Genomic DNA, 15,724 nt, shown 5'->3' on the forward strand with positions numbered 1-15,724 from the left:
CTGTAAGGGGTTCCTGCATCCTAGGTTTAGAGCCCCTCTACATTAGTTCACAAGCCCATTAGGAGGCATTTTGTAAGAGGGAGAAGTGTGCTGAATTGAAACTGGCTGAGCTGGGTTTGAATGAAGGTTCTGCAAACTACAAAGAGCTGTGGGACCTAGTCACTTTCCTGGCCTCCCTGGCCGTCATCTTGCTGCTCTCCTATACAAGGGGATGATATTCTGAGTCACACTTTCTCCCTCACAAATCTGGACCTGTGAGTTGGGCCCCACTGTGGGTGGAGCCTTCTTAGGCACCTCTGGCCAAGTTGTCTCTCTGATTCCCAGCAGTCTTCTTTTCAAGGCAGAAGGTTGTAGGGGTGGAACATGTTTACTCCCAGGAGGCAGGCCCTGGCAGAGGGCAGAGGGTTGGGGTACAGAGGCGAGGATGGCACTCCCTGGAGCTTTAACTGCCTGGCCTAGAAAGCCAGCCCAGGCAGAAGCTCCAACACAGCTTGAGCTTTGTCCCTCACATGAACTCTGCTCCTGGTAGCCCCATAGCTGCTGCTGTTGCTGCAGGAAGAGGAAGAGGGAGAAGGAGGAGGAGCTTGGCTTGTCTGGCCTTGGTGCCGGAGCTGGGGAAAGATGCAGGCCCCTCTGGGAGCCGTGCTCCCTGCCCTTTGGGAAAAAGCCCCACTGGAGACCCTCCTGCTCCTCTCTGCCATACTCCTGATCCTGGCACAGTATCTGCAGAGGAGGAGGCAGCATCTCAACTATCCCCCTGGACCTCCTGGGCTGCCCATAGTAGGCAACATCTTCCAGATGGACTTTAAAAATCCCAGAATGACCATTCAAAAGGTAAGGAGTGAGATGAAAGTGTGAAATTTCACTGGCTGTCAGTGGGGCATGGGAACTGGTGCCCTGGAGGATGTGCTGGATCGGACAGCCACAAGCACTCATGTCCATCCCTGCTATAGCAATGCCTGGGAAACAGCCTCCTGAAATGGAAAGAATGTCGGGTTTGGGGCTTAGGGGCCTGGGTACGCATCTGTCTTCTGACCTGTGCAACCTGGAAAAAGTCATATGTTCATCACTTCTGGTGTGTGTTGTTGGGTAGTTTCCTTTTGTATTTGGTCAGGATTGGATGGCTGCTGAAGTCCCTTCTGATTCAATGCCTGTGATTCCATAGTGACTGGCACCCATTAAGCTTTATGCACCTGTCAGCTATCATTACTATTATATTTATCTATAAATTAGTAGGTGAGCTTCTTGGGAGATTTTCTTTTACTGAGCACAGTACTTGGCATAAGCAGCCTCTGATGTCCCTTAGAGGTACTTAACTGGGGCTGTTGAATTTTGGTTAAAAACTTTTTCATCGCTGCATTTTAATACACTTGGCTTTCTTTCTAATTCTATATATTTTATGCATTTAAAAACTGTCTTCTGAGAAGGGATTCACACGATTCACCAGACCAACTAAGGGACACCAACAACAAGAGAGAGGAAAGGTTAAGGGCCCATGGGCCATGACTCTGATCTTAAGACTTTGGACAAGCCGTGTCAGGTCTCTGACATTCACTTTCCTTACTGCTAAATTTCGGTTGTTACTATAATGCTGCCAACATCCCGGTAGTGTTCCTTTCTATTAAGTTCATCAAAAACTAACAATGATGTTTTTAACCTGACACGTTGCACTGCTGACTCACGTTAGGGAGAGTCTGCTCAAACCTTATATAACAAATGTTTCACATTTGTTTTGTTTCCTGGACCCCTCTGGAAGTCAGTCAGGTAAAAGCAAAGGACATCCCCTCAGAATTATGATTTTAAAGGCATAATGTAGGATTATAACAGAAACTGATTATAATGAAATGCAGTTATCAAAATTTAAAGAAAACCAAGTTGGCAAGAATCAGATCTTTTCTAGAGCAAGTGTCATTTTGAAATTGTTTTGTGTATTTAGTGTGAGATTTTACATTTATCCCTTTTGAATTTGACTTTATTGCCTTCAGCCCAACCAGAGAACATCAAAATTTTTTGGTTGACTCCATCACCCAGCTACCCTTCCCAACATAGCATTGACTGCAAATCAGATGAGCACTCCATCTCTGCCATTGATAAAATGTTAGGCAGCCTAGGGCTAAGCACAGATATAAGAGTAACCTACTGACCTCCTACCTGGGACACTCAAAAGTGCTTTGGGAACAGTCATATAACTGGCATGGGTAAGAGGTGGAAGGTGAACCCAGGTCTTTATGGTGCTGATGCTGGGTCTCTATGCACTATCCTATGCTGCCTCCCAGGTGAGATTGAGATAGCCCTTGCACATTTGCAGAGAACTTTGCATCATTCCATTGGATCCTCAGCACACCCTTTTGACATAACTACCCCATATGCAGAAGCTAAATCTTGGAAAAGCGTTCAGGGACTGGTTCCTGAGAGGGGTTAAAGGTAGGATCTGAACCCAGTCATAAGACCTTATAATATCTGACCCATCACCTCACATTTTTTTTTTCTTTTTGAAGTCTAATATCCATGGCTCCTGAAGTCATCATATGTTATCAACTTGACGTTCTTCACTGTCACTGGTCCTTGAAGAAGAAGATCAGTATTCTCAGGCCCTGTCAAGCTGTAATGGCTTCAGAAAAGGGTGTGGTGACAGACTCTCAGGGTGTCTGTGACCTGAGGACAAGTCTTGCTAAGTTCAGAGAAGCTCGTGACTATGTTGGCAGCAACATTGATTGTTTTTTTTCCTTCTAGTCTTTCCCAAAGACCATCTATTGAATTTCGAAAGGGCCTTGATGGGTGTCAGTGGGGAAAGACCCAATGAATCAATGAATTGATCAATTAACAAGTATTTCATAAGTACCTGCTAAGTACGGGTAGTATGCTAGGTGCTAGAGATTAAAAAAAAAATAAAACTGCCCCTGCCCTCTGGGAGCTTATATTCTACCCACTTCAATGAACTTGGTAATGGTTCAAGTGTTGACTTCTAAGTCTTTCCCAGGCATTAAACTCTGAGTTTTTCTTTGTCATATATTCTTAGCCCAACATTCTGCCTTGAATGTAGCAGCCACTCTGGAGCCCTCTTCCCTGAATCTTTTGGAATTCCTAGTTTCCATCAAAGCTCAGCTTTAGGGTCCCATCTCCTGCAAGAAGCCTTTTTGATCCTTCCCAGGTGCTACTTTCCCCTCAAATCACTTATAACTTATTTTGCATATATTCTGTATTTACTTATATATGCACAGATTATTTCCTTCCAATGTCAATTCCTCAAGGTAAGGAACTGTTTGATGTTTGTGACTGTCTGTTCAGCTCCTAACACAAGGCTTGGGATATACAGTAGTTGGAAGATTGAGTGTTTTTTGGGTTGAGGTGACTTGAATTCAGTGGAATGGGATCAGATTGAATTGAGTGGGCTCCACTGGAAATGATGTTTTACATTGCTAGAATGTTATCTGATAACAGTATAGACAAAAAATAGCCTGAAAGGCAACAGAAGTTTGCAACTCAAACTAATTCTTTTTCAGCTTGCCAGAGAATATGGAAATGTTTTCAGCACACATGTGGGCAGTTCCAGCTTTATAATGGTTACTGGATTGCCACTGATCAAGGAGGTCCTGGTCAACCAAGACCATGTGTTTATTGATCGTCCCCAATTTCCTATCAACTTACATGTCTTTAAATCACTCGGTGAGTTCTTTGAATTATTATAAGTATTTTCATCTCCAGGATTCATTGAAACACATCTTTGATTCCTGTACTTCATCATTCCTGAAGAATTCCAACCCATTATAGAAGTCTTGTGTCTAGAAGAAACGTGATAGAAAAAAATAGGCCTTTTGAGTTTCTTTCCTTCATGTCTGAAAATGAGAGGAGAGGAATAGGATTGAGGGAGAGGGCAATGAGGATGGTAAAGGGGTTCTAATTCATCCTATACAAGTATCAGTTGAAGGAGCTTGGAGTGTTTAACTTAAGGACATGAAGAATCAGTGTAGGGGTGCGAGGTTGAAGAGAGGTAAGTGTATTAGGAGGGCAGAGTTTATAATCTCAAAGAGGATCATAAACATGTCTGAAAGGTTCGGAACCGCCGGATATAAGAAACTCTCAAAGTAGAAGGTAGAAGAATCAAAACATATATTTAGGCTCCACAGTAACCAACCCATGAACCAGCAACCCCATTTTGATATATTGATCAAAAGCTTCCAGGCCCAATAAGTACGCCTTGAAAGAGTAACCAGGAGGCTACAGAGAAGCATGATTGCGTAAAGCAAAATCATGCTTCCCCCTCTATGGTAAAAAGATTACCCACTGGCCTGAAGTCTTTGTTCAGCTTCCTCCCGTAGGTCAGCTCTGCTACTGGCAGCTCCTGCTTCAGCTGTGGCTGTGGCTATAGCAGCCTCTGGCTCCAACAGGAGCTGCTTTTAACCATCCAGCTTTTGCGGGGGTGTAAGGTACGCCGGGGAAAGCACAGGTTCTTTCAATCTGCTTAAGCAAGGTGAAGGGGTTGACCGGGAAAGCACAGGTTCTTTCCATCAGCTTAAGCAAGGGAAGCAAGGTGAAGGGGCCGACAAGCTTACTCCAGTCCAACATACAAACAGTATTCAGTTCAGGGGAAAAAGCCAAACTAGTCAAGGGCACTTGTTGACTAAGTGCTAAGGAGCCCATTTTTGGTTGCCAATACACTCCACCCCTTGTTATAGGATACATAATCTAATCAGCCATGTATCCTAGAACATACATTGTGATCCAATTACAAAGGAAACTAAAACATATCATTCATAATAAAGCAAAACATATCATTTGGTGACATTCCTAAATATTGGTTTATGATTCAAATGTGATCCACCCCTAGGTCCCAGCAAGATAATCTCTTCAATCAATCATCCCAAAAATAATTATTAATAATTCAAATGTCCACCCCTAAATCCTTGTATCCATTACATAGGATCAATAATATCATAATAATAAAACAACATAGCAAAGATAACACAAAATAAGTAAACATAGAACACTATCATCATTCCCACCCCCCTTGAACGATTGGGGCTCAAAATCTTGGGGTAAGGGGTGAAGGTCTCATTTTCCATAGCTTCTTCATGCTGAAATTGGATGTAGAGATGGCCCTGCCCCATAAAGTCCCATTCCAGAGGTCAGTTCTTTCAGCGAGCTGGCAGGAATTCCAAGAACACTACATGCTTAGGCAGTCACTGGAAAGTGCAAGGTACTTAAGCCTAAAGGAGACAAAACTAGCAACAACGTTAGCCAAAACAAAGGACAAAAAGAGTAGACAAGTATGGACTATTATTCTTCAAATAAAATCATCTCAAGTTTGGTTGAGATTTCAGTTATGCAAAGATCCAACATCAGAGCCAAACTCAGGTGGGAAATGTTTCTTTTCAAAAGGAACATAATGAGGAAGCCAAGAGGATCCCACCCTAGATAGAGACTAAGATTGTCCTCTCAGCCTTTCCCCAGATGTACAAGGAAACACAATGGGAAAATTAAACTAAGAGGATCCCATCCTAGATAGAGACTAGGATTGTCCTCCCAGCCTTTCCCCAGATGTACAAGTTTTCATCTGTTAATCACACAAGGTCACCTTCAGTCTGAGTGGCTTGTGGGCTTGCAGGAGCAGTTCTTATTTCCCTGTTTCTCCTGTTATCAAGTCCTTTATCTCTATACATTCTATATAATTCATTGGTTGGAATTCCATCTATCATTTCAAAACCTACCCCTGCTCTCAATAGAGCAGTAAACATTTCTTTCCTTGTTACTCTCCTTTGGCGCCAAGTTTGCTGGTTATTCACCCTTCTCTCTCGAGGAGATCTATCCCTTCCCCAGTCACCTAAGTCATGTAACTGTAAAATCTTATTTATCACTGTTGTAAGACGGCTCCCTACTTCTCCAAGTAATAAATTCAAAATTAGTTGTTTATAAGCAGGGGGAGCTGTTCTAATTATTAAATTCCTATGAGGCAGTCCCATTGGATCATTGTAATATTTGTCTGCGGTTCCTATCATAATGGCAGTCTTCATCACCTCCTCCTTTAGTCTCATGATACAATCTCTAAGTGAATACCAGGGTCTGTGCTCAGTGGGCCACATAGAATCAGTAGCATATCTCTTATTGCATCCCACAGCGGCTAATGCCAACAGAGTAGTCCTGCTATCACCATCTCCTTGCTGATGATGTTCCCTAAAAGCTTGTTGAACTAGAGGATCATGGCTGATACCTATGAATCTCATACAGTCTGTCCTATCTACTGATATTCCACTGGCCCCTTGATCACTGAGTCTTACCATCCAAGATATCAATGGTTCTCCTATTCTTTGGCTGAATCTACTCAAAATATCTGTGACCTCTTGCGGTGAGAAATCTTCCTGAATTTCCCTTGTAACTGAATCTTCACCTCGGGTTTCTGTCTTCCTCCTTTGTATGGGTCGAGCTCTTGTCTGATCATTTAACCATCTCCTCTTCTCTGTGTGAGGGACATCCTGAACCCCAGTAGTGTTTTGTGCCTCAGCCCCTAACATTGTCTCATTTTCCCCCCACTCACTTCCTCTGCCACCATGGCTAGGACGAAGCAGGCAGTCAGGCTCTTTCTGGGCTGGGTTGAAATGCACTCTGGGCTTTTTTGGTCTCCTGTTGCTCTTAGCCACATTAATAGAAAAGTTCTCATTTGAGTCAGTTTGGTCTCCTGCTATCTGAGATTCCCCTTCTTGCTGTGGGGTAGGAGTGCCCCCATCTCTTTCACTTAATCTCAATCTTTCGTATACTAGCCGGTAGGCTGATAACACTATCCAGCTTTGCCTAGATAGTGATGCCCCTGACTGAATCCCAACTTCTTGTAAACACTTTTCTAAATCCCTAGGATCTCCTCTCCGTAGCCTTGGTTCCCAGTTTTCACAGGGTCCAGCTTTTTTAGCCAATTCTTTTGCTAGGGAGGAATAAAATGGATCCTCCCATCCTGGGATATTCATCTCTTCCTCTGGAATTGTTCTGCTTCTAAATAGAGATCTTATACCTAGCGATCCCATCCTCGTCGCCAAATGTATTAGGAGGGCAGAGTTTATAATCTCAAAGAGGATCATAAACATGTCTGAAAGGTTCGGAACCGCCGGATATAAGAAACTCTCAAAGTAGAAGGTAGAAGAATCAAAACATATATTTAGGCTCCACAGTAACCAACCCATGAACCAGCAACCCCATTTTGATATATTGATCAAAAGCTTCCAGGCCCAATAAGTACGCCTTGAAAGAGTAACCAGGAGGCTACAGAGAAGCATGATTGCGTAAAGCAAAATCATGCTTCCCCCTCTATGGTAAAAAGATTACCCACTGGCCTGAAGTCTTTGTTCAGCTTCCTCCCGTAGGTCAGCTCTGCTACTGGCAGCTCCTGCTTCAGCTGTGGCTGTGGCTATAGCAGCCTCTGGCTCCAACAGGAGCTGCTTTTAACCATCCGGCTTTTGCGGGGGTGTAAGGTACGCCGGGGAAAGCACAGGTTCTTTCAATCTGCTTAAGCAAGGTGAAGGGGTTGACCGGGAAAGCACAGGTTCTTTCCATCAGCTTAAGCAAGGGAAGCAAGGTGAAGGGGCCGACAAGCTTACTCCAGTCCAACATACAAACAGTATTCAGTTCAGGGGAAAAAGCCAAACTAGTCAAGGGCACTTGTTGACTAAGTGCTAAGGAGCCCATTTTTGGTTGCCAATACAGTAAGATGACTGTCTTTGACAGTTTGAACATCTGTTAATAGAAAAGCTATTAATTTGTTCTTCACCCAGAAAAAGGTGAGAGTTGCAGGAGGGGTACAATTTGGCCTTATGATAGGAAAAAACTGCCTAACCAGCAGAGCTGTCCAAAAATGAAATGGTTTTCCTACAGAGGTGGTAGACTCCTCCTCATTGGAAATCTTCAAGAAAAGCTTTCCAGTAAGTTATGTTACTGTTATTTTCTGGATGCAAATTAGACTGGGTGACCTCTAATATTCCTTCCAGCTCTGAAGCATCTATGATTCTGCCTTTAGTCCCATTGGCCCACATGATGGTGCAGGTACCAGCAGAGCCACCTGCATCTGAAAGAATTTAGTAAAATTGAAGTCCCAGATCAAAGTCTTTTTGTTTTGTTTTAATTTTAAAAATTCATATTTTATTTTTAATTTATAGAATAAAAAAGTGTTTCTTGAACACAGTATAATATAAAAATGATTGCTCATGAAACTGTTAATCTGTTAGGCAAAACTTAATATTCCTTTCAAATATCCAGCAATATTATCAAGTAAATATCTGTTTTTCCTATTTTTCTTCCCTTCACTCCCCTCTCTAGAGATGGCTACTATTAGACACATAGGTGTGAATATATAATACGTGTGTATATATCCATATATAGTTAAAATTATTCTACACATACTTCTATTTATTATTTCTCTGGGTGTAGATAATGTTTTTCTTCATATGTCCTTGATAATTGGTATTATAATAGACAAGATAACTTATTCAATTGGTCTTGTTTAAACAATATTGCCGTTATATTGCACAATGTTTTCTTGGTTTCTGCTCACTTAACTCTTCAATATTTCATGCAATTCTTTCCATGTTTTTTTCTAAGATTATCGAGCTCACCATTTCTTGTGTATCAGTAGTATTCCATCATAATCACATACCACAACTTGTTCAGCCAATTGATGGGCATTCCAGTAATCTCCATTTCTTTCCCAACACAAAGAGACCTATTATAAACATTTTAGAACAGATAAATTATTTTCCCTTTTCCCTAATCATCTTTGGAAGTAGACCTAGTAGTGGTATTACTGGGCCAAAGGCTTTAGATAGTTTAGTAACACTATGGGTGTAGTTCCAGATAGCTCTCCAGAATGGTTGTTCTAGTTCACAATTCCACCAATAATGAATTCATGTCCCAATTTTTCCACATCCCCTCTAACTCCTGTTGTCCTCCTCTTGAACCATTTTAGCCAATCTGGTAGGTATAAAATGATATCTCAAAATTGTCTTAATCAGCATTTCTCTAATCAATAATGATTTAGAGCATTTTTTCATATGACTATAAATTGCTTTGGTTTCTTCATTGGAAAACTGACCACATTCTTTGACCATTTATCAGTTGGGGAATGACTCATATTCTTTTATATTTGATAAAGTTCTCTCTATATTTTAGATATGAAAGCTTTATCTGATAAACTGTCTATAATTCTTCTCCTAATTTTCTACTTTCCTTATAATTCTGGTTATATTTGTACTAATTTTCTTTTAAATTTAATGTAATCAAAATTATCCATTTTCACCTACCTTTGCTCTCTATGTTTTGCTTATTCATAAATTGTTCGCCTATCCATAAGTTTGATAAGTAATATATTCACATGTTCTTCTAATTTTCTTGTAAAATCTCTCCTTATATCCAGGTCATGTATCCATTTTTATGTTATCTTGTATATGGTATGAGATGTTGGTCCATGTCCAGTTTCTGCCATACTGCTTTCTGGTTTTCCCAACAATTTTTACCAAATAATGAATTCCTATCCTCAAAACTTTAGTCTTTTCAATTGTCAAATCCAAATTTATTATGGTTATCTGCTGCTGTAAATTGTATGTCTCCTCTATTACACTGACCTACCTTTCTATTGCTTAGCCAATACTGATAGTGTAAATAATTACTGCCTTTAAATACAATTTAAGGTTTAGTATTGATAAACTTCCTTCCTTTATACATTTTTCACAATTTCCTTTCATATTCTTCACTTTTTGTTTTTGCAAATGAATTTTATGATTTCTTTCTAATTCAGTAAAAGCATAATTTGGTGACTTGATTGGGATGGTGTTTCATATATAAAATATTTGGTGTAAAGTGTTCATTTTTATTATGTTGGCCCAGCCTACTGACGAACAATTGATATATCTCCAATTATTTAAATATGATTTTATTTGCATAAGTTTTTTTCTTCATTATTTTGTTTATAATTCCTAGTTATTTTTGGCGGGTGGACTCCCAGATATTTTATACTGTCTAGAGTTGTTTTAAATATGTTATTTTTACTATCCTTGTAGAAGATCTTTTTTGTGATATATAGGAATGCTGATGAGTTTTATGGATTTGCTTTATATCTTGCTACTTTACGAAAATTATTGTTTCACCTAACTTTTTTTAATTGAGTTTGGAATTTTCAACTATACCATCACATTGTCTGCAAAAACAAATAGTTTTATTGCCTTATTCCTTATTCTGATTCCTTCAGTTTCCTTTTCTTCCCTTATCTCCATTGCTAGGATCCCAATATAATATCAAATAATGTTGGTGACAACACACATCCTTGTTTCACACATGAACTTGCTAGAAAGGCTACTAGTTTATCCCAATTACAAATAATGCTTGTTAACGATTTTAGATAAATGCATTTTTTAATTGATTTAAGGAAAGATCCATTCATCACCAATACATTTGGGTGTTTTTAATAAAAAAATGATTGTTGTACTTTATAAAGAGCTTTTTCTGAATATATTAATATACAATATGATTTTTAAGATTTTATTATTGATGTAATCAATTCTGTTAATAGCTTTCCCTATAATTATTTAATACCTTTATCATTAGGGGTATATTCACCCTTTTCATTTTTAAAACTAGTGATTTGGTTTTGATCTCTCTCTTTTAAAAATATTAACAAATTTTTAATCTATTTTATTTGTTTTTTTCATAAAACAAACTCATAGTTTTATTAATTGGATAGCCTTAAAAGTATTGTTTCATACTTAATAGTATTTTTTCAATTGCATATAAAGAGAGTTTTCAACATTCTTTTTTTTAAGATGTTGAGTTTCAAATTTTTCTCCTTCCCTCCTTTCTTTTCCACCTCCCCAAGACATTAAGCAATATGACATAGGTTATACATATGCAAAAATGTTAAACATATTTCCACATTACTCAAGTTGTGAAAGAAGGATAAGAACAAAAGGGAAGAACCACAAGAAAGAAAGAAAAAAGAAAAAAATTAAAATAGTATGCTTTCATCTGCATTCAGACTCCACTGTTCTTTCTCTGGATGTGCTTACCATTTTTCATTATGAGTCTTTTGGAATTGTCTTGGATCAGTGTATTGCTGAGAGTATATAAGTCTATCATTGTTGATTATTTCACAGCGTTGCTCTTGTTGTGTACAATGTTCTCTTGCTTCTGTCCACTTCAGTTCATTTAAGTCTTTCCAAGATTTTTTTTTCTGAAATCCACCTGCTCTTCATTTCTTACAGTACAATAGTATTCCATACAATTATATACCACAGTTTGTTCAGCTAATCCCCAATTGATGGGATCCACCACAATTTCAAATTCTTTGCCACTACAAAAAGAGTTACTATAAATATTTTTTGTACATATGGATCCTTTCTCCTCTTTAATGATCTCTTTGGAATACAGACCTACTAGTGGTATTGCTGGATCAAAGGATTTGCAGTTTTATAGCCTTTGGGCATAGTTCCAAATTGTTCTCCAGAATGGTTGGATCAGTGCACAACTCCACCAACAATGCATTAGTGTTCCAATTTTCCCACATCTTCTCCTATATTTATTATTTTCCTTTTCTGTCATATTAGCCAATCTGATAGGTGTGAGGCGGTACCTCAGAGCTGTTTAAATATGCATTTCTCTACTCATAAGTGATTTAGAGCATTTCATCATATGACTATAGACAGCTTTAATTTCTTCCCCAGGAAACTGCCTGTTCATATCCTTTTACCATTGATAAATAGGGTAATTACTTGTTTTCTTATAAATTTGACTAGGTTCTCTATATATTTTAAAATGAGATCTTTAACAGAAACATTGGCAGTAATATTTGTCCCCCAGCTTTCTGCTTGTTTGAAAAAAAAACCTTTTTAATTTAATGTAATCAAAATTATCCATTTTGCATTTCATAATGTTCTCTCTCTATCATTTGGTCATAAATTCTTCCCTTCCTCACAGGTAAACTATCATTTGCTCTCCTACTTTGCCTATATTACCATCCCTTATGTCTAAATGGTGGAATCATTTTGATCTTATCATAGTCTACAATATAAAATGTTGGTGTGTGCCTAGATTCTGCCATGCTGTTTTCTAGTTTTCCAATTTCTCTCAAATAATTAGTTTTTCATCCTAGAAGCTGGAGTCTTTGGGCTTTTCAAACACTAGACTAGTCATTGACTACTGGGTCTTTTGTACTTAACTGATTCCATGGATCCACCACTCTATTTCTTAGCCAATACCAAATAATTCCAATGATTTCTGCTTTATAATATAGTTTTAGATCTTGTATGGCTAGGCCACCTTCCCTTGAATTTCTTTTCATTAATTCCATTGATATTCTTGACCTTTTGTTCTTCCAGATGAATTTTGTTATTATTTTTTCTAGCTCCATGTTTTTTGTACTTTGGTATGAAAATGGATAATTAAATTAATTTAGGTAGAATTGTCACTTTTATTATATTAGTCAGGCCTACCCATGATCAAATGATATTTTTCCAATTATCCATTTTCACCTAACTTTGCTGTCTATATTTTGTTTATTCATAAGTTGTTAACCTATCCATAGATCTGATAAGTAATATGATACTTGTTCTTTTAAATTTCTGGTAAAATCTCTCTTTATGTCTAGGTCATGTATCCATTTCAATCTTACCTTGATATTTGGTGTGAGTTGCAGTTCAATAGTGTTTTTCCTCTCAAATTCATTAATCTCACCTTTAATTTTTAGGATTTCCAATTTCGTCTTTAGTTGGGAATTTTTAATTTGTTCTTTTTCTAGTTTTTTTTAATCACATGCCCAATTCATGAGTTTGCTCTTTCTATGTGTTATTAGAGATATAAATTTTCCTCCAGTCACTGCTTTTGCTGTATCTCATTTGTTTTGATATGCTCTCATTTTTTCATTCTCTTTAATAAAATCATTGTTTCTAAGATTTTTTCTTTAACCTGGTCATCTTTCAAGATTAGATTGTTTAATCTCCAATTAGTTTTTTGATCTATGTTTCCTTTGTCCTTTATTAAATATAATTTTATTTAATTATAATCTGAAAAGATACTTTTAATATTTCTGTTTTTTCTGCTTTTGAATATAAGTTTTTATGTACTAGTATGTGGGTAATTTTTGTAAAGTTACCATGCAAAGAAAAAGTTGTATGTCTTTCTATATATTTTTTTTATTCAATTCTCTCCAGATATCTATTGTTTCTAGTTTATCTAAAATTCTATTTTCTACTTTAACTTAATTCTTATTTATTTTTTGGTTAGATTTATCTAGTTATTAGAGAAGATTAAAGACCCCCACTATTATAATACTACTATCTCCACTTGTGATTTAACTTTTCTTTTTAAAAATTAACTTCTATAGTTTTTGGTACATACAGGTTCCATATTGATATTGTTTTATTGTATATGGTACCTTTTAGCCACAACTTTGTCTAAGATCGTTATTGCTACCCCTGGCTTTTTTTGCATCAGATGAAACATAATGAATTTAACTCTGTGTGTATCTCTCATTTTAAATGTGTTTCTTGTAAACAACATATTGCAGGATTCTAATTTGAATCTGTTCTGCTATCTATTTCCATTTAATGGGTAAATTCACCCCATTCACATCTGAAGTTATAATTAATTTCCGTGAATTTTTTCTTATTTCTATTTTCTTTCTCAAAAATTTTTATACTCTATCACTGTTATCTTATGTTCTTTCCTTATATTCTTATTCCTCATATTATCCAAACTCTAAAAGTTCCTCCTTTATCTATTTACCCAACCATCCTAATCTTAATCTATATATCTTTTTAAAAGTCTCTCTTTTACCATATCCCCCATGTCTCTCACCTCTCTAGAAGTTCATAATACTTTCAAATCTCTTCAGAGAAGTTTCCATCACTAGCCTTCCATAACCATCTGCTTCCTCTGTCTTAGTTCTTCCTTTCATGCCCCATTTTTATGAGATATTTTACTGTTTTACCATTTTCCTAACTAATGATGCTTTTTAGAATCATCTCATCATACACAATTAGGCCCCAACATTTCTTTCAAACTACCTTAGTAATGATAACAGTTTTAAGAAGACTATTACTTATATTAAAAACCAAAAAATTACTAGTATTGATAACATTTTCTGGTGTCATAAATAAACAGTTTGACTTTAATCAGATCATTATAATTATTCTTTAATAATTTCCATACATTTCTTCTGGATCTTTAATATTAGATTTTCCATTAAGATCTGGTCTTTTTATTACACATACCTGAAAGTCTTTCAGTTCATCAAATGTCCATTTTTTAATTCAGGATTATTCTCACCTTTGATGGATAAGTGATTCTTCGATGTAACTGCATTTCCTTTATTGTATGAAATATAATTTTCCAACACTATGGTCTTTTAGTCTAGAAGCAGCTAGACCTTGTGAAATCCGGACAGTTTTTCTGCAGCATTTTTTTTCTCCTCATTTGCAATGTTTTCTCTTAAAGTGGGAATTTTGAAATTTTGCTATGACATTCCTTTAAGGTTTCTTCTCAGGATCCCTTCCAGGTGGTATCAGTGGACTTTTTTATTTCTACTTTACCTTCTTGTTCTAGAACTTCAGAGAAATTTTCCTTAATAAATGCTTCTAATATTGTATTCAGTTTATTATTTTCATCATAATATCCATGGGGACCCTCATTTCTTAAATTCTCTCTCAATCTGTTCCCCAGATAAATTGTTTTTTTTAATGAGATGTTGCAAAATTGATTCCATTTTTCTAGTTTTATTATTTCTTGGTGTCTTATACTGTCATTAGATTCCACGTGCCCAAATCTAGTTTTCAATGATTGATTTTCTTCCTTAAGATTTTGTATCTCTTTTTCTTCCAATTGATTAATTTTATTTTCCTTATTACTTTGGATTTCTTTTATTTTTTTCATATGTCAAAGAATTGGAGGGATCAGGCCTTGGGACTTGAATGGAGAATGCTGGGGGGAGTTAATGGGAGCAGAGATGAAGTAGTTAGCATGGATTAGAGATATTGATTCTTCTATATATGTATAGACCCTGAAGACTTTTGGCCTTGTCATCTGCCTCTGCTTTGTCTTTAGGACTTCCATGTATTTTCATATACCCTGTAGTTGAACTTTAAGTGTTATTTCCCCTATTAGTGTGTAAACTCCTTATGAGCAGAAACTATCCTTTCTACTCCTATACCCAGCACAGTGACTGGCAAATAGTAGGTGTTTTGGGTTTTTTTAAGTGCTTCCTCAATTGAATTCCATTTTTGGTAGAGGGAATAACCACACCAGTAAGATGATAGATCTTGTGAAATACTGACATGAGTTATTATTATTATTAAGGCTTAATCATGTCTAATGGCCAAACATGGAGACAGCAAAGAAGATTTGCCTTAATGACCTTAAGGAACTTTGGTTTGGGAAAGAAGACCCTGGAAGATCGGATCCGGGAGGAGGCCAGGTATCTCACTGAGGCTATTGGGGAAGAAAAAGGTGAGCACTTGTCAGGCAGAGATATTTTCAATTCCTTCAGATTGTCCTTTTGGCCAAATGATCATTAGAGAAAATCTGTAACTGTGGGTGGGAGGAGTAGTGGAAGAGAGGTCATCCCTAGACTGGAGACAAGGAATGTTTACAATATAACTTTTATTTTAAACTTAAATGAGAAATGAGGAAAAAAAAACATTTCCATGTACACAGCAGACCATAGGGGATGATTCAATATAAAACAATGAAATTTTCATTTCAA

General features: G+C 37.2%; 1 protein-coding gene across 1 annotated transcript in view; it reads left to right on the forward strand.

The window, feature by feature from the left end:
- Nucleotides 1–449: 449 nt before the first annotated feature.
- Nucleotides 450–15,724, forward strand: part of LOC118846467 (cytochrome P450 2J2-like) — a 44,812-nt gene continuing 29,537 nt past the window's right edge. The window contains exons 1-3 of the mRNA XM_036755029.1: nt 450–834; nt 3,504–3,666; nt 15,319–15,468. Coding sequence (XP_036610924.1) covers nt 622–834; nt 3,504–3,666; nt 15,319–15,468 — 526 coding nt within the window. The 5' untranslated portion in view covers nt 450–621. The remainder of the gene's footprint in view (nt 835–3,503; nt 3,667–15,318; nt 15,469–15,724) is intronic.

Source organism: Trichosurus vulpecula, chromosome 4, assembly GCF_011100635.1.
Source record: "Trichosurus vulpecula isolate mTriVul1 chromosome 4, mTriVul1.pri, whole genome shotgun sequence".
In the NCBI taxonomy this organism is placed as follows: Eukaryota; Metazoa; Chordata; class Mammalia; order Diprotodontia; family Phalangeridae; genus Trichosurus; species Trichosurus vulpecula.